The 18,488-nt window shown below is 45.7% G+C and overlaps 2 protein-coding genes across 3 annotated transcripts in view; one reads left to right on the forward strand and one right to left on the reverse strand.

The window, feature by feature from the left end:
- Positions 1-1,094, reverse strand: part of SYVN1 (synoviolin 1) — a 28,005-nt gene extending 26,911 nt beyond the window's left edge. Inside the window, exon 1 of one of the 2 annotated variants that reach the window (XM_044270287.1) lies at positions 941-1,094. In XM_044270287.1, the coding sequence (XP_044126222.1) occupies positions 941-949 (9 nt within the window). In that variant the 5' untranslated portion in view covers positions 950-1,094. Of the gene's footprint in view, positions 1-590; positions 661-940 lie in introns of those variants that run through there. The other variant, XM_044270288.1, reaches the window with a different exon arrangement.
- Positions 1,095-1,460: 366 nt separating this feature from the next.
- Positions 1,461-2,858, forward strand: LOC122920699 (enoyl-CoA hydratase, mitochondrial-like). The gene has a single exon (XM_044270404.1). The coding sequence runs from the start codon at positions 1,503-1,505 to the stop codon at positions 2,373-2,375; it is 873 nt and encodes a 290-aa protein (XP_044126339.1). The 5' UTR covers positions 1,461-1,502; the 3' UTR covers positions 2,376-2,858.
- Positions 2,859-18,488: the final 15,630 nt, after the last annotated feature.

Here is an 18,488-nt window from a genome sequence, read left to right on the forward strand (position 1 = left end):
CAAAAACAGCACCACCGCTGTCTACTGGTTGTGCGTGATCAGCTGCAATAGCAGACACAACCAATGGATAGGTGTGGCGCTCTTTTAGTCAGAAAGCAGCCATGTTCTTCTTATCCTGGACAAGCCCTTTAAACGCTGCGTTAACACAGGAGCTGACGCCGGTTTTCTTGGCGTGCACCATGTCGAGGAGCGAGCTGCACATTACCCGGGGGCACCAGGCTTGGAAATCTCCCCCTACGTGGTCTGTCTGGCCAAGGGGCCGACATGTATTAGGACACTTCTAGCAAGTGCACAGACAGCAATCTCCTATATCACTTCCCCAATGTGGAGGCATTGGTGCTTGTGTCTGCATTGCTTACCACGATGCCAGTTATCACAGGTGAATAAGCAATATCCGTCATTACTCTGTGCCCTCCATTATCACTACAGTCAGCATTACTGACAATCAGCCCCCAGCATGGCTCACCTGCTGTGCTTCTATTACCACCCATGACATCATGCCCCCTCACTGCCCACCCCATGTGTGCCACAGCAGTGCAGTAAAGTGCACCTCCACGCCCCCCACACTAAGCAGACATAATGAGCATTACCCCGGCCACTGACAGATGATCTGCGCTCTTTCCAGCTGTTGCTGTTACTAACAGCCCAAAACAGGAAGAGGTTAAGTCAACAGACACCTCACTTCCGGTTGGAATGATCCATATGCACAACAGTGCGGGGTGAACACAGACACGGTTATAGTGACGTTTATACAGAACACCGTGTACAGGTCATATTAATACTATTATCATTCACATCAAATATGCGTCTTTACAAATCTGAAACGTTGTCATAGTCTAAGGAAATTCACATCTCTTTCTGCAATGGTTTCGCCCACAAGCAGGGCACTACCTTCAAGGAATGTACCAACTTACCGTTGGTACAAGGGGGTGGGCCTTACCTGCAACATCAGGTGCGGCTGCTGGCAGAGAAGATATTACGCTGTAAATGGTAAAGCCGCCGTCAGTTCCATTAGAGAAGAAAATCACTTTGTTGGCTGTGCACTGCTGCCAGCTTTCCTAGGAAGCTTGACCGTGGCTGCTCATGATTGGCTGGCATGTCAATAATTGCACCAATAGAAAAAAAGATAGAGGTTGGAGAAGCTGACTCGGCCCAATAGACGAGGGCGGGTTTTCACTGGTTGCTAAGTAGAAAAAGGCAGTACCTCTTCGTGATATTTCCCTACCTCCTAACTTCCGGTCGCACCGGAAATGACGTGGGAGGCGGTCCGGAGTTTTTACGATCTTTGCATGCGCAAAAGGACAGTTTAGGGGAAAATCTCACGGCTGAGTTCAGCTGGACACAGGGGCACTGCGCATGCGCCGGGGACCCTCACCAGCCTTAGGGTAGGGAAAGATTACGAACTGTCCCTTTGCGCATGCGCATATCGTCAAAACTCCGGCCCGCCTCCCACGTCATTTTTGGTGCGACTGGAAGTTAGGAGGCAGGGAAATTTCACGAAGATGGCGGCGGCACTGTGCAGAGGGATCTCTCGTCTGGCAGTACCCAGATATCAAGGTCACCCTGCGCTTTTCAGGGGCTATAGCGCTGGGCTGTCATATCAGTACATTCTGGTGGAACACAGAGGGCAGAGTCAGAGTATTGGCTTCATACAACTAAACCGACCGAAAGCCCTGAATGCCTTATGTGACGGGCTGATGACGGAGATCCGCCAGGCGCTTGATTCTTTTGAAGAGGATCCTCAGATTGGGGCAGTGGTCATCACAGGCAGTGAGAAAGCCTTTGCTGCTGGCGCAGATATAAAAGAGATGCAGAACCGGACCTTCCAGGAGTGCTACGGGGGCAGCTTCCTGTCCCAGTGGAACCGTGTCTCTACCATGAAGAAGCCGGTTATTGCAGCTGTTAATGGCTATGCCCTTGGCGGAGGATGCGAGCTTGCTATGATGTGTGACATTATCTACGCTGGGGAGAAGGCGCAGTTTGGACAACCAGAGATCCTGCTTGGAACCATTCCGGGAGCTGGTGGCACCCAAAGACTCACAAGGGCTGTCGGGAAATCCTTGGCCATGGAAATGATCCTTACTGGTGACCGCATCAACGCCCAAGAAGCCAAGGAAGCGGGGCTTGTCAGCAAAGTCTACCCAGTGGACAGAGTTGTGGATGAAGCCATCCTATGTGGCGAGAAAATAGCCCAAAACTCCAAGCTCATTGTGTCTATGGCAAAAGAAGCTGTAAATGGAGCATTTGAATTATCTTTGGCGGAGGGCAACAGACTTGAAAAGCGACTTTTCCACTCTACATTTGCTACTGATGACCGTAAAGAAGGAATGGGCGCTTTTGTAGAAAAGAGGAAGGCAAACTTCAAAGACCAATAGAATCTGACCGCTGGACCGCGCGCAAATGTAGTTATTATAATCCTCCAGATGCACGAATGCTCCGTAGCGATAATCTGCCAGTGTGAAGGTGCCGCTGATTGCCCAATGAATGAGCCAAATGCTTGTTCCCCGGGTAATAGCCTGGTTCATGTGGACACCTAAACCATTGTTTGCTGGCAGCAGATCGTGCTTTCTAAACGGCAAACCATTATTCTGTACATGTGAATGCACCTTAAAGGGGCTTTTAGACGGCCATTGTATTTCCTCAAAGCCAAATCGAGCCGTCATAAATAATAAAAGGTGTTTTCTTTAATTTACCGTAATTGTATTAATTCCTGAGAACCCCTTTTAATTCTTCCAGAAACGTGTTCCAGTGAATCAACTATTAAAATTATTTCTAGATCAAATGTATTGACTGTAACATGCCCTGATGGTAATTAAGTAGAAAGCTAGGTGACAATAAAATGGGAGTTTGATATGTTATCAATAATTATATTTTTTCTCAAAACTCTAGAATATTATATATTGTTCTTGAAGCCCAGGAATCTCCCTACATGGAGTTTTGCATATTGATGACTTATCCACAAGATAGGTTATCAATATCAGATTGGGGTCCAGCACCCTTCCTGTTTGAAGAGATAGCGGCACTCATCATCTCTTCTAGAGGAGGAGCCGTGTAAAACCTCTTATCCCATTCACTTGTTTAATGTATGAAATAAGGCTACTTTCACACTTGCGGCAGTGTGATCCGGCGGGCAGTTCCGTCGTCGGAACTGCCTGCTGGATCCGCCGATCTGCATGTTACTGAAAGCATTTGTGAGACGCATCCGGATGCGGATCCGTCTCACAAATGCTTTGTAAGAACAGATCCGTCCCTCCGCTTGTCATGCGGACAGACAAATCCGTCTTGTATCTTTTTTCACATTTTTACCGGCATTCCAGTATTTGGAATGCCGGATCCGGCACTAATACATTCCTATGGGGAAAAACGCCGGATCCGGCAAGTCTTTTTTCACCGGAGATAAAACCGTAGCATGCTGCGGTTTTCTCTTTTGCCTGATCAGTCAAAACAACTGAACTGATGCATCCTGACCGGATTTCTCTCCATTCAGAATGCATGGGGTCCTGGGGATAATACTGATCAGTTATTTTCCGGTATAGAGCCCCTGTGACAGAACTCTATGCCGGAAAAGAAAAACGCTAGTGTGAATTTAAGTACCCTAACGTGTTTGAGTAGCTGGTTTCAATTTCAATTTTTTGAGAGTACAGCATTGGAACAATAAATATATCAGTATACATCAGCATGTTCATGTTTTACATAATACAATATATTGCATTTTTGTTTCCTGCTACACACTCATAATTTTTTCTTTTTTTTTTCTTTCATATTTGGAGATCAGACTTTACACTGGATCTAATATTAATACACCAACAACCCTAAACTCCCTCCCACCCCTCTATAATTAAACGGTGAGACAACCATCCCTGTAAATTGAGTCCTTACATTCCTGCTATATGTAGAACCCATCCAATATCTCTACTGTTGCTTCAAGGCCCTCTTTTGCAGGCTCCTAAAACACCCCTTTCACCCTAACTTCACCAGGCAAAGGTTACTGCAGCCTCCCAATCCCAGAGGTTTGGTCCCTAAGACAGTCTTCCGCAAGCGCCCGTGATACCAAGCTTGCGTCAGTTAACCAGCCCATCCAAATAGACCCAAACTTATGTGGACATTTCCTTTGCAGGTATATTCCTCTTTCATACCGCAAGATATTATTCAATCTATTAATATATTCCCGGCTTGTGGGCGGGTTATGTTCTATCCAGTGCTTGGCTATCAGGATACGAGCTTGGAATAACATTCTCTGTATACAGACACAGCACTGCCCCCCTGCATCCATCTCTAATTCTCCTGGGAACACACAAAATGTCTATCTGCGTCACTCTTTTAACCACTTCAACCCCGCTAGCTAAAACCCCCTTAATTACCAGGCCACTTTTTACACTTCGGCACTACACTACTTTCACCGTTTATCGCTCGGTCATACTTACCACCCAAATGAATTTTACCTCCTTTTCTTCTCACTAATAGAGCTTTCATTTGGTGGTATTTTATTGCTGCTGACATTTTTACTTTTTTTGTTATTAATCGAAATTTAACGATTTTTTGGAGAAAAAAATGAAATTTTTCACTTTCAGCTGTAAAATTTTGCAAAAAAAACGACATCCATATATACATTTTTCGCTAAATTTATTGTTCTACATGTCTTTGATAAAAAAAAAATGTTTGGGCAAAAAAAAAAAAAAATGGTTTGGGTAAAAGTTATAGCGTTTACAAACTAAGGTACAAAAATGTGAATTTCCGCTTTTTGAAGCAGCTCTGACTTTCTGAGCACCTGTCATGTTTCCTGAGGTTCTACAATGGCCAGACAGTACAAACACCCCACAAATGACCCCATTTCGGAAAGTAGACACCCTAAGGTATTCGCTGATGGGCATAGTGAGTTCATAGAACGTTTTATTTTTTGTCACAAGTTAGCGGAAAATGATGATTTTTATTTTAATTATTTTTTTCTTACAAAGTCTCATATTCCACTAACTTGCGACAAAAAATAAAAAATTCTAGGAACTCGCCATGCCCCTCACGGAATACCTTGGGGTGTCTTCTTTTCAAAATGGGGTCACTTGTGGGGTAGTTATACTGCCCTGGCAATTTAGGGGCCCAAATGTGTGAGAAGAACTTTGCAATCAAAATGTGTAAAAAAAATGGTCTGCGAAATCCGAAAGGTGCTCTTTGGAATATGTGCCCCTTTGCCCACCTTGGCTGCAAAAAAGTGTCACACATCTGGTATCGCCGTACTCAGGAGAAGTTGGGGAATGTGTTTTGAGGTGTCATTTTACATATACCCATGCTGGGTGAGAGAAATATCTTGGCAAAAGACAACTTTTCCCATTTTTTTATACAAAGTTGGCATTTGACCAAGATATTTTTCTCACCCAGCATGGGTATATGTAAAATGACACCCCAAAACACATTCCCCAACTTCTGAGTACGGCGATACCACATGTGTGACACTTTTTTGCAGCCTAGATGCACAAAGGTGCCCAAATTCCTTTTAGGAGGGCATTTTTAGACATTTGGATCCCAGACTTCTTCTCACACTTTCGGGCCCCTAAAAAGCCAGGGCAGTATAAATACCCCACATGCGACCCTACTTTGTAAAGAAGACACCCCAAGGTATTCAATGAGGGGCATGGCGAGTTCATAGAATTTTTATTTTTTTTTTGCATAAGTTAGCGGAATTTTTTATTTTTTTTCCACAAAGTCTCACTTTCCGCTAACTTAGGACAAAAATTTCAATCTTTCATGGACTCAATATGCCCCTCACGGAATACCTTGGGGTGTCTTCTTTCTGAAATGGGGTCATATGTGGGGTATTTATTAGGGGTGCACCGAAATGAAAATTCTGGTCCGAAACCGAAAATTCAGGATACCCCTTGACCGAAACCGAAACTGCCTTTTTGCCCAAATACTTTTAAAAGACCCCCCACCCCATAACAGTGCCATCCACAGACCCCCCCACCTCATAACAGTGCCATCCACAGACCCCCCCACCTCATAACAGTGCCATCCACAGACCCCCACCCACCCCATAACAGTGCCATCCACAGACCCCCACCCCATAACAGTGCCATCCACAGCCCCCATTGTACAATTAATAGAAAATATTTCAAAATAGCGGGGAGGGATTGGGAGGAGGAGCTGGGGGCCGGTGCGTTCACTGTGCTCCGGCCCCCAGCTCCAGTAGTTATAAAATGTTGTACAATTAATAAGCATTCTATTCATGAGGCCCCCTCTGCAGTATTACATTCAATACAGCCACATCCTACTCTCAGGGCTGTCATCTTAATGCTGGCCGGCCGGGCAGAGGAGCGGCAGCGTCACAACTGACGTCATGTGCCCGGCCTACTTTCTGAATGAAGGAGGTGGCGCAGGCATGTGACGTCAGTCGTGACGCTGCCGCTCGTCTGCCCGGCCGGCCAGCACAGCCCTGTGAGTAGGATGTGGCTGTATTGAATGTAATACTGCAGAGGGGGGCCAAATGAATAGAATGCTTATTAATTGTACAACATTTTATAACTACTGGAGCTGGGGGCCGGAGCACAGTGAACGCACCGGCCCCCAGCTCCTCCTCCCAGTCCCTCCCCGCTATTTCCGGCCGATATGTAAAAATATCGGCAGAAACAGATTAGGTGCATTCTCGGCCAATATTTTCGGTGCACCCCTAGTATTTATACTGCCCTGGCTTTTTAGGGGCCCTAAAGCGTGAGAAGAAGTCTGGAATATAAATGTCTAAAAATGTTTACGCATTTGGATTCCGTGAGGGGTATGGCGAGTTCATGTGAGATTTTATTTTTGACACAAGTTAGTGGAATATGAGACTTTGTAAGAGAAAAAACAAACAAAAAAATATATATATTTCCGCTAACTTGGGCCAAAAAAATGTCTGAATGGAGCCTTACAGGGGGGTGATCAATGACAGGGGGGTGATCACCCATATAGACTCCCTGATCACCCCCTGTCATTGATCACCCCCCTGGTAAGGCTCCATTCAGACGTCCGTATGATTTTTACGGATCCATGGATCGGATCCGCAAAACACATGCGGACGTCTGAATGGAGCCTTACAGGGGGGTGATCAATGACAGGGGGTGATCAGGGAGTGTATATGGGGTGATCAGGGGTTCATAAGTGACGGGGGGGGGGGGCAGTGTAGTGTGGTGTTTGGTGCGACTTTACTGACCTACCTGTGTCCTCTGGTGGTCGATCCTAACAAAAGGGACCACCAGAGGACCAGGTAGCAGGTATATTAGACGCTGTTATCAAAACAGCGTCTAATATACCTGTTAGGGGTTAAAAAAAATCACATCTCCAGCCTGCCAGCGAGCGATCGCCGCTGGCAGGCTGGAGATCCACTCGCTTACCTTCTGTTCCTGTGAGCGCGCGTTCACAGGAAATCTCGGGTATCGCGGGAGGACGCGTATATGCGTCCACCCAGAAGAGCAGGACCGCCGGCAGGACGCAATCCTGCGTACGGCGGGCCTGGAGTGGTTAATGAGTCGTATAATCTCTTTCCAGAATATTCCTAGTTCAGAGCATTCCCAGAACATATGCATCAAGGAGGCATTTTCTGTTTTGCAACAAGGGCAACATGAGTCTGAACGAACAGCTATCTTATACAGAAGGGCAGGGGTCTTATACACCCTGTGTATCAGATACAGCGGAGACATGCGCTGCGCCTCATTAAGTGTTAGCTGGTTTCATTCCTGCTAGACGATATATGCTTCCCCATCGGAGAGAGAAACTGAGGTCCGTGGAAAAACTGAAGCTAATAACAGAAATTTCTAGACAAAGGTCTTCATGTATGTGAACAGTTTTCATGTCTCCTGAATCTCTTGTCATAGATTATTTTTTTTTTTCTAAATAAATGTTTAAAAAAAGTTGAAAAAATAAATAAAATAATCATATGTTTCATCCTGTTGTCCGATGCTGCGTAAGTTAAAAAAACGCAGTTTTATTCTCCATCAGCGCTATAGAGTCGGGCAGCTTGAAGTCAAGGTAACCAGGCCCCCTAACTGTCCCCTCTTGCCTGAGCGTTTTACAGCGCGTTCAAACGCGCTGTAAAACGCTCAACACATGAAAACCAATGCTTCCCTATGGGAATGGTTCTCACCTGGGCGTTTTACAGCGCGTACGATCGCGCTGTAAAACGCCTGACGCATAATCAAGTACTTGAGCTTCTTTGGGGCGTTTTGACGCGTGTTTGTGGCCATAGGACACTGCAGTCAATCACACAAACGCGCGTCAAACGCGCGTTTACTATTACAAAAAACACGCGACAGAAACGCGCGTTTGAGAAACGCTCAGGTGTGAACCCAGGCTGACAGCCTGCTGTGCGGCTGCGATTCCACAAGTCTCGCGCTTGTGCATTGCACCGCTGAAACCCGGCTAACAGCGGCAGCAGGAGATGGGATAGCGCATTACTACAGAGCGCACCGCACTTGCCCGATACTTGGGGAATCGCACTCTCAGGCAAGAGGGGACGGTTAGAGGGCCTGGTTACCTTGACATGAAGCAAGGAGGCCAGCACTATAGCGCTGATGGAGGATAAAACTGTTTTTTTTAAACTTACGCAGCATCGGACAACAGGATGAACTATATGATTATTAACAGGCTGCTGGCGGGTGTAGATGCATTTTTGAGGTGACAGGTTCCCTTTAACCTCTTCCCCGTGCATTCTGAATGGAGAGAAATCCGTTCAGGATGTCTTCAGTTCAGTCACTGAACGGCGTTTTAGAAGGAGGAAATACCGCAGCATGCTGCGTAGTATCTCGGTCCAAAATTCCAGATCAGTTGCCTGATCCGGCATTAATTTACATAAAAAATTTATTAGTACCGGATCCGGCATTAAAAATACGACAATGCCGGATCCGTTCTTCCAGTAAAAATGTGAAAAAATATATAACGGATCTGTTTTTCCGGATGACATCTGGAGAGACGGATCCGTTCTTGCAATGCATTTGCTGTCTGCATGCAGATTGCCGGATCTGGCATGCAGTTCCGGCGACGGAAGTAGCCTAATACCGCAGCATGCTGCGGTTTTATCTCTGTCCAAAATTCCGGAACACTTGCCAGAATGCCGGATCCAGCATTTTTTTACATTGACATGCATTAATGCTGGATCCGGCCCCGATACTCAGGATCCTGATCTGTCTGACAAATGCCATCAGTTTGCATCCGTATTGCCGGATCTGGCAGGCAATCCTCTACCGCAAGTGTGAAAGTACGCTTAGTGAGCAAGCAATAACATTATTTTCTGGGTCAGTACAATTGCAGTGATACTGTGTGTGTGTGTATATATATATATATATATATATATATATATAAAATCTTACTACTTTTGTACAATAAAAACCCTTTAAAAAATGGGCCTAATTTATCAGGAAAACTCTTAGTTGACCATAACAACCAATCAGAGCTCACCATTTTTTTTTTTTTTCAGAACACTAAGAAATTCTGTTATGGATTCAGTTCTAACAGAATATAACGGAATTTGATGATGGAATGCAAAACGGAAGCCTTTAAGAAGCATTCCGTTTTGATCCATTATAATAGAAGTCTATGGCCAAGCATAACAGATCCGTCTGGTTTCCGTTATGCAGGACTTTTGTTATATTATGTTAAATTCCGTTAGAACTAAATCCATAACAGAATTTCTTCACTACCTGAACCTGAGGTGAGGTTTTGGTTCGCTCATCCCTACTGATGACCAATCCTCTGGATAGTTCATCAGTATCTCCCTGTTCACCAAGCACAGCGCCATACATTATATAGTGGCTGAGGTTGGTATTACAGCTCAGCTTCATCCACCTCTATGGCCCTGAGCTGCTCCTAGGACACATGAACGTGTAGTCGATGGCCTAGAAGAAGAAAAAAATCCCTTTATTGTCCCTCAGTGGGAAAATGTTGGCATAACAGCAGCAATCGCATTCACAACAGGATCAAAAATAAGAGTAATTAGAAATTAAAGAGTAAAAATACAAGAAAAACATAACACAGACTTTACTTTAAAAAATTCTCTACTGGGTTTCTGGGAACAGTGGTGGTTATAAATCCTAACCGCTGCTGGGAGAAAGGACCTACGATAACTTGTCACTGAAGGGGCTCTCCAGCTCCACAACAGCTTCGTGCATGGGGTGGGAGACATTGTCTAACATTGATGTTAATTTTGCTAGAGCTCTTCTGTCACCCACCTCCTGCACTGGATCAAGGGGACAACCTAGGACAGCCACAGGTAAGCTGCTCCCCCAACAAACCACACCATAAAATATGGCTGATGCCACCACTGAGTCAAAGAAGGTTTTTACGAGAATTCCCTGCACTCCAAAAGACCTCAGTCTCCTCAACAGATAGAGTCTGCTCTGACCCTTTTTGAAAAGAGCATCAGTGTTATGGCTCCAGTCCAGTTTGTTGTTCAGGTGAACACCCAGGTACTGTTCCGTTTACCGGAACCAAAGCGTTGATCTGGAGCTGGTTCCGCTGACACCAGTCCACAAAATCCTGTGTCCCCTGTCTGTACTCTGAGTCGTCCTCACCTGTGATAAGGCCGACTATGGCAGAGTCATCAGAGAACTTCTGTAGGTGGCAGCCTGGGGAGCTGATGAAGAAGTCTGCAGTGTAGAGAGTGAAGAGGAACGGTGCCAGCACAGTTCCCTGTGGTGCCCCTTTACTGCATATCAGCTTGTCAGAGACACAACCCTGAGATTTAACAAACTGTGGGCGTTCTGTGAGGTAGTCAAGTATCCAATGTGACATGTGGTGGTCAACTCCTGCCATCCAGCTTGTCCTTCAGAAGTCCAGGTTGGATGGTGTTAAAAGCACTGGAGAAATAAAAAAACATGATCCTCGCAGTGCTTCCAGGCCTCGCCAGGTGAGTTAGAGCTCATCCACCCCGATGCCAGGCTGGTAGGCAAACTGCAGTGGATCCAATGAAGACCTCAGCAGGGGGTGAAGATGGTTGAGAACCAGCCTCTCAAGGGTCTTCATCAAGTGTGAGGTTAGTGCTACCTGTAGCTGCTGAGGTCTGCTGCTGAGACAAAGCAGAGAGAAGGCCTCGGTTCTAACTGGAGCTCCGCTCCCTTCTTAAATAGCTCATCGGTGGGGGACCAGGGTGCCATGAATTTGCCATTGTACATGCCGCTGATCCGCATGCAGATTTTAACAACTACAGTCCAAACTCATCTCATAAAACGTCCGCCAGTAACCTGTCTTAGAATGTGAGAAGGACTGGTTACCTTGCAGAGATACCTAGGGTGGTGAGGGGGGCGTAGTCTCACTACATACTACACTCTGGCACTTGCATATGCTACTTATTGGTGAGTTTTCCTATCAGGCTGCTCAGCCATGATGGCATATCATAGGCAGGATCACATCATTACCATCTATTGTAGAGCAGTGTAGTATGTAATAAGGCCACTTCCAAGCACCCCCTCTAGGCAGCCCTTGAAGTTGAGGCAACCAGTCCTGCTTACATTCTAGGACAGGTTGCTGGTGGCCATTTTAAATGATTCCTGAATAACCCCTCTACGGACCCCACCAAAACCACATATACAGGTCCTTCTAAAAAAAATTAGCATATTGTGATAAAGTTCAGGCAGAAGCGCCTGACCTGGGCTACAGAGAAGCAGCACTGGACTGTTGCATGTCATTCGGAAATCAAGGTGCCAGAGTCTGGAGGAAGACTGGGGAGAGGGAAATGCCAAAATGCCTGAAGTCCAGTGTCAAGTACCCACAGTCAGTGATGGTCAGGGGTGCCATGTCAGCTGCTGGTGTTGGTCCACTGTGTTTTATCAAGGGCAGGGTCAATGCAGCTAGCTATCAGGAGATTTTGGAGCACTTCATGCTTCCATCTGCTGAAAAGCTTTATGGAGATGAAGATTTCATTTTTCAGCACGACCTGGCACCTGCTCACAGTGCCAACACCACTGGTAAATGGTTTACTGACCATGGTATTACTGTGCTCAATTGGCCTGCCAACTCTCCTGACCTGAACCCCATAGAGAATCTGTGGGATATTGGGAAGAGAAAGTTGAGAGACGCAAGACCCAACACTCTGGATGAGCTTAAGGCCGCTATCGAAGCATCCTGGGCCTCCATAACACCTCAGCAGTGCCACAGGCTGATTGCCTCCATGCCACGCCGCATTGAAGCAGTCATTTCTGCAAAAGGATTCCCGACCAAGTATTGAGTGCATAACTGAACATCATTATTTGAAGGTTGACTTTTTTTGTATTAAAAACACTTTTCTTTTATTGGTCGGATGAAATATGCTAATTTTTTTAGATAGGAATTTTGGGTTTTCATGAGCTGTATGCCAAAATCATCAATATTAAAACAATAAAAGGCTTGAACTACTTCAGTTGGTTTGTAATGAATCTAAAATATATGAAAGTCTAATGTTTATCAGTACATTACAGAAAATAATGAACTTTATCACAATATGCAAATTTTTTTAGAAGGACCTGTAGATCAGCACTATTTATTACAATTTTTGCTGTTTATCTAAACAACCCCTTTAACCCTTTCATGACCAAGGGTCATTGATGCCCCAGTGTCCAGGTCAAAATTTACAAATCTGACATGTGTCACTTTATGTGGTAATAGCTTTGGAACACTTTTACTTATCCACGCCATTCTGAGATTGTTTTCTCGTGACACATTGTACTTCATGATAGTCATATATTTGAGTCAATATATTTCACCTTTATTTATGAAAAAATCCCAAATTTACCAAAAATTTTGAAAAATTCACAATTTTCCAAATTTCAATTTCTCTGCTTCTAAAACAGAAAGTCATACCTAATAAAATATTTATTACTTAACATTCCCCATATGTCTACTTTATGTTAGAATCATTTTTGAAATGTCATTTTATTATTTTAGGACGTTAGAAGGCTTAGAAGCAAATCTTACAATTTTTAAGAAAATTTCCAAAACACACTTTTTAAGGACCAGTTCAGGTCTGAAGTCACTTTGTGGGGCTTACATAGTGGAAACCCCCCATAAATGACCCCATTGTAGAAACTACACCCCTCAAGTTACTCAAAACTGATTTTACAAACTTTGTTAACCCTTTAGGCGTTCCACAAGAATTAAAGGAAAATGGAGATTAAATTTCACATTTTTGGCAGATTTTCCATTTTCTAAAAAAAATTTCTTTAACACATTGAGGGTTAACAGACAAACAAAACTCAATATTTATTACCCTGATTCCGCGGTTTACAGAAACACCCCACATGTGGTCGTAAACTGCTGTACGGGCACACGGCAGGGCGCAGAAGGAAAGGACTGCCACACGGTTTTTGGAAGGCAGATTGTGCTGGATTGGTTTTCTGAACGCCATATGTTTTTTATTTTTCTGCCGATCGTCTTGTGCAGGGGCTCGTTTTTTGCAGAAAGTGTGGAGGTTTATATTGGTACCATTTTTGGGTACATAGGATTTTTTGATCATTCATTATTACACTTTATAAGGTGACCCAAAAATTGGCTGTTTTGGAACAGTTTTCATTTATTTATTTTTACAGCGTTCATCTGAGGAGTTAGGTTATGTGATAGTTTTATAGAGAAGATCGTTACGGACGTGGCAATACCTAATATGTATACTTTTTCTTATTTATTTAAGTTTTACACAATAATAGCATTTCTGAAACCAAAAAAATGATGTTTTAGTGTCTCTATAGTCTGAGAGCCATAGTTTTTTTTTTTTTTGGGCGATTGTCTTAAATAGGGTATCATTTTTTCCGGGACGAGGTGACGGTTTGATTGGTACTATTTTGGGGGGTCATACGCCTTTTTGATCGTTGCTGTTGCACTTTTTGTGATGTAAGGTGACAAAAATGGCTTTTTTTTTTACACAGTTTTTATTTTTATTTTTTTATGGTGTTTATCGGACGGGGTCTATCATGTGATATCTTTATAGAGACGGTCGTTACGGACGCGGTGATACCTAATATGTGTAGTTTTTTAATTTTTTATAGGAAAAAGCAATTTTTTTTTAATTTTACATTTTTATTTATTTATTTTAACTTTTATTTTTTTTCACATTTTTTTTTTTTTATCAAGTCCCTCTTGGATCATGAAGATCCAGTGGGGCTGATGGCTGTACTATACTTTGCAATGCTCTTGCATTGCAAAGTGTAATACATTCAGATGCCCTGTAGGTGGCAACAGCGGACGCTTTTGCAAAGCGTCCGGTTGCCAGGGCAACCATCGAGGCTGCCATCGCAGCGCAGCAGCCCCGATGGTGGAGAGAGGGAGCCCCCTCCCTCTATTAACCCCATGGATGCCGCTCTCGCGGCATCTATAGGGTTACAGAATTTACAGCAGAGTGTCAGCATAGAGCCTGACACTGATGATGGCGGCGGCTCAGGAATGGAGCCGCCGCCATCAAACAGCAGGGGGGCAGACGGGGGTCAGCGCTGGAAGGGGGGGGGGGGAGAGGGAGAGGTATGTCACGGCAGCAGGGGGCGGACTCAAGGAGGGGGCAGCGCCGCAGCACTAGGAACAGACGGAGGGGGCACAGATAGGCAAGCACAGATCGGGGCGGGGGGGGGATTTGGTGTCTGCACGCACAGATCGGGGCGGGGGGGGGTATGCGAGGACACTGCTTTCAGGCTCTGATCTGCAGAGCGCAGATCAGAGCCTGAAACCGGCATTTTAACACTGCCGCGATCCGATTGGTTAGTCTGCACAGACTAACCAATCGGATCGATTGCCAGCAAGGGGCCACTCTGATTGGTCCCTTGCCGGCATTACTGCACTGTATGCTGTCCGTGACAGCATACAGGGCAGGGGCAGAAGCTTTAATCCAAGCGTTTTGCAGCGCTTGGATTAAAGAGCTGCCAGAACGTTTATATACGTGGTAGCTGCACGGGGTATGTGCAGCTATCACGTATATATACAGATTGCGGTCGGGAAGGGGTTAAAGTCTATGAGGAAAACCAATATACACTACTCAAAAAAAGTTAGGGATATTTGGCTTGAGGGTGAAATTACAGGATGAACCTAAAATGCACTCTAACCTTTACAGGTGAACTTAACGTGACCTTCTCTCAGTGCTTCGGTAATTTTTGCACAACTTGCTGTTCTCTAACAAGGAGCTTAACGGTAAAATTCACAACAGGTATTTTATCCCTGAATCGCCCAATAAATTTCCTGGTTCAATTAGAATTGGTATTTAAACAGTCCTCCTCATCATGCTGTTCAGATTTTGACATCATGAGACCAAATTGATCAACAGTACCTCGCCATTGCGAGGCTTCAAGCATGGTGTTCTCAGACGGAAGTGGCCACTGAGCTTTGAGAGTCACAGAGTGGCATCAGCAGGTTGTAACAGAGATACAGAAAGATGACCTGCAAGGGTACCTGACTACAGGCGTCATCATCTTGCATAGGTCAGGGAGCATCTACACTGCTCGACGAGGGACCAGTGGGCCTTAGTACTGTTCACTGATGAAAGTCGATTCATGCTGAGCAGAAATTATGGCATCCAAGAACGTCAAGGAGAGCTCTGTGCATCAGCCACTGTTGTCACCAGAAGAGCCTTTGGTGGTGGTGGTGTTACAGTGTGGGCAGGTGGGTCTAGTCAATACAGAACCTCCCTACACTTTGTGAATAGTACAGTGACAAGCCCATACTACTTGAATCATTAACCGCCTCCGGACCACCTAACGCAGGATCGCGGTCCGGAGACGGCTGTCTGAGGCAGAGTCACGCATATACGCGTCATCTCGCGAGACGACACTCACAGCCGGCCCGCGCATGCGCATCGCGGGTCGGCAAAAGTTCGAAGGGGGTTACATCAATGATCATCGCTGGCAGGCTGATGATTTAAAAAAAATGAATCACAGGCCATTTAACATCTTATATTTATAAATATAAGGTGTTAAATGGCTGCTGTGCTGCTCTGCTGGTCCTTTTCTTCGGTTGGTCTCAGCAGAGGAGCACACTTAGCCCCCAGATCACCCCAATTAACCCCTTGATCGCCCCTGTCAATTACCTAGTGAAAGGGAAAAAAGTGATCAGTGTAAACTGTCACTTTTTTTTCCACTGGTATTGACGGTTAGGTTTTAGGATAGTTTAGGCCCCTTGGTTAGGTAGTTAGCGTTGGTTAGCGCCCAGCCCACCGCACTTACTGATTCGCGTATCGCTAATCAGCATTTGTACTTTTATAGTATCTGTAAATGATCAAAACTGATCACTGTCAGATCTATAATAGTATTAGTGTCACCTTAGTTCGCCCTCCACCCAAAACGCAGTGTTTGCCCGATCAGGCCTGATCGGTCGCCAACACGTGCGTTCACCCACGCCCGCCCCGCCGCAGTGACAAAAAATATTATTATTTTTTGATCACTGCACAATCACTTTACAAGCGCTGCGGCGATAAAAAAAATCTGTTTTGATATTTTTTTATCAATCGCAGCGGCCTCCGGTACTTCGCTAGCCTCCCATTTGTAAGACAGGCTTGCTTCTTTTCTTGGGTAGTCTCAGGGAATACCCCCTAAATTTAGTAGTCCAAATGTCAAACAAGGGGTATTCTTCTGAAGAGGCCTACAGGCTTCTGACCCAGTTGGATGAGGAATGGGAACCCTCATCTGACGAATCCAGCGGGTCAGAATATGAACCTGTAGAAAGCAGTGGCAGTCTGACCCAAAGTTCGGACGAGGAGGTTGAGGTCCCTGATACCAACAGGCGTACCCGGCCCCGTGTTGCTATACCACAGGTTGCGCAGGATCCGCTTCAAGGGCAGCAGAGTGGGGCTAGCGCTGTCGGTTTACGTGGTGAGGCATACACCAGCAGCGCAGCCCATCCTGGACCTAGTACCAGCACTGCCGTACAACATGGTGAAGTGGCGAGCACCAGAAGGGCAGTTAAAGTTGGTACGGTGGCACGTGCAATAGTTACCCCGTCGCAGCCACTGCACAGACAGGCCCGAAGACCCCCTAGAGTCCCTGAGGTGCTGGCAAACCCTGATTGGCAGTCCCCAACTTCAGCCGCACCATTAGTTCCCCCTTTCACCGCCCAGTCTGGAGTTCGGGTTTAGACAGCTCAGATCGGTTCGGCCCTGGGATTTTTTGAGCTGTTCTTGACTGAGGAGCTCTTGGACATAGTCGTGGCAGAAACAGATCGGTATGCCACTCAATATATAGCCGCCAACCCGGGAAGCTATTATGCCCAGCCTTTCCGGTGGAAACCTGTCCAAGTTTCCGAATTACATTTTTTTCTGGGCCTTCTCCTCAACATAGGTCTAACCAAAAAGCATGAATTGCGGTCATATTGGTCCACAAACCCAATTCATCACATGCCCATGTTCTCTGCTGCCATGTCCAGGGCACGATTTGAGGCCATCCTGCGTTTCCTGCACTTTAGTGATAACACCACCTCACCCAGCTTTTGACCGTCTCCACAAAATTCGGCCCCTCATAGACCACTTCAACAACAAATTTGCAGATTTGTATACCCCTGAGCAAAACATCTGCGTAGACGAGTCCCTTATACATTTTACCGGGCGCCTTGGCTTCAAACAATACATCCCAAGCAAGCGCGCCCGGTATGGGGTCAAATTGTATAAGCTCTGTGAAAGGGCCACAGGCTATACCCACAAATTTCGGATCTATGAGGGTAAAGATCAGACCCTGGAGCCGGTCGGTTGCCCTGACTACCTGGGGAGCAGTGGGAAGACAGTCTGGGACTTGGTGTCACCCTTATTTGGCAAGGGGTACCATCTTTATGTGGACAATTTCTACACAAGTGTGCCCCTCTTCAGGCATTTGTTCCTAGAACAGATTGGCTGCTGTGGCACTGCGCGAACTAGTCGCCGGGGCTTCCCCCAACGGCTCGTTACCACCAGTCTTGCAAGGGGGGAGAGGGCTGCCTTGTGTAATGAAGAACTGCTCGCGGTGAAATGGAGAGACAAGCGTGACGTTTACATGCTCTCCTCCATTCACGCAGACACGACAATACAAATTGAACGAGCAACCAGTGTCATTGAAAAGCCCCTCTGTGTCCACGACTATAATTCGCTCATGGGAGGGGTGGACTTCAATGACCAGATGTTGGCTCCTTATTTCGTTTCCCGACGCACCAGACGCTGGTATAAGAAGGTGTCTGTATATTTAATTCAATTGGCTGTATACAATAGTTTTGTTCTCTACAGTAAGGCTGGGAGAACTGGATCCTTCCTCAAATTTCAGGAAAAGATCATCGAGAACCTCCTGTATCCAGGAGGTTCCGTGGTCCCATCCACCAGTGTAGTGAGCAGTCTACACGAGCAACATTTCCCCAATGTCGTTGCTGGTACCTCAACCCAACCGTCACCCCGAAAAAGATGTCATGTCTGTAGCAGGAGTGGAATAAGGCGTGACACCCGCTATTTCTGTCCTGACTGCCCTGACCATCCTGCCCTATGCTTAGGGGAGTGTTTCCCGAAGTACCACACACAGGTACACTTAGCATAGGGATTGCATCTCACAGGACAGGCACACAGGGCTATTAGG

Source organism: Bufo gargarizans, chromosome 10, assembly GCF_014858855.1.
Source record: "Bufo gargarizans isolate SCDJY-AF-19 chromosome 10, ASM1485885v1, whole genome shotgun sequence".
NCBI lineage: Eukaryota > Metazoa > Chordata > Amphibia > Anura > Bufonidae > Bufo > Bufo gargarizans.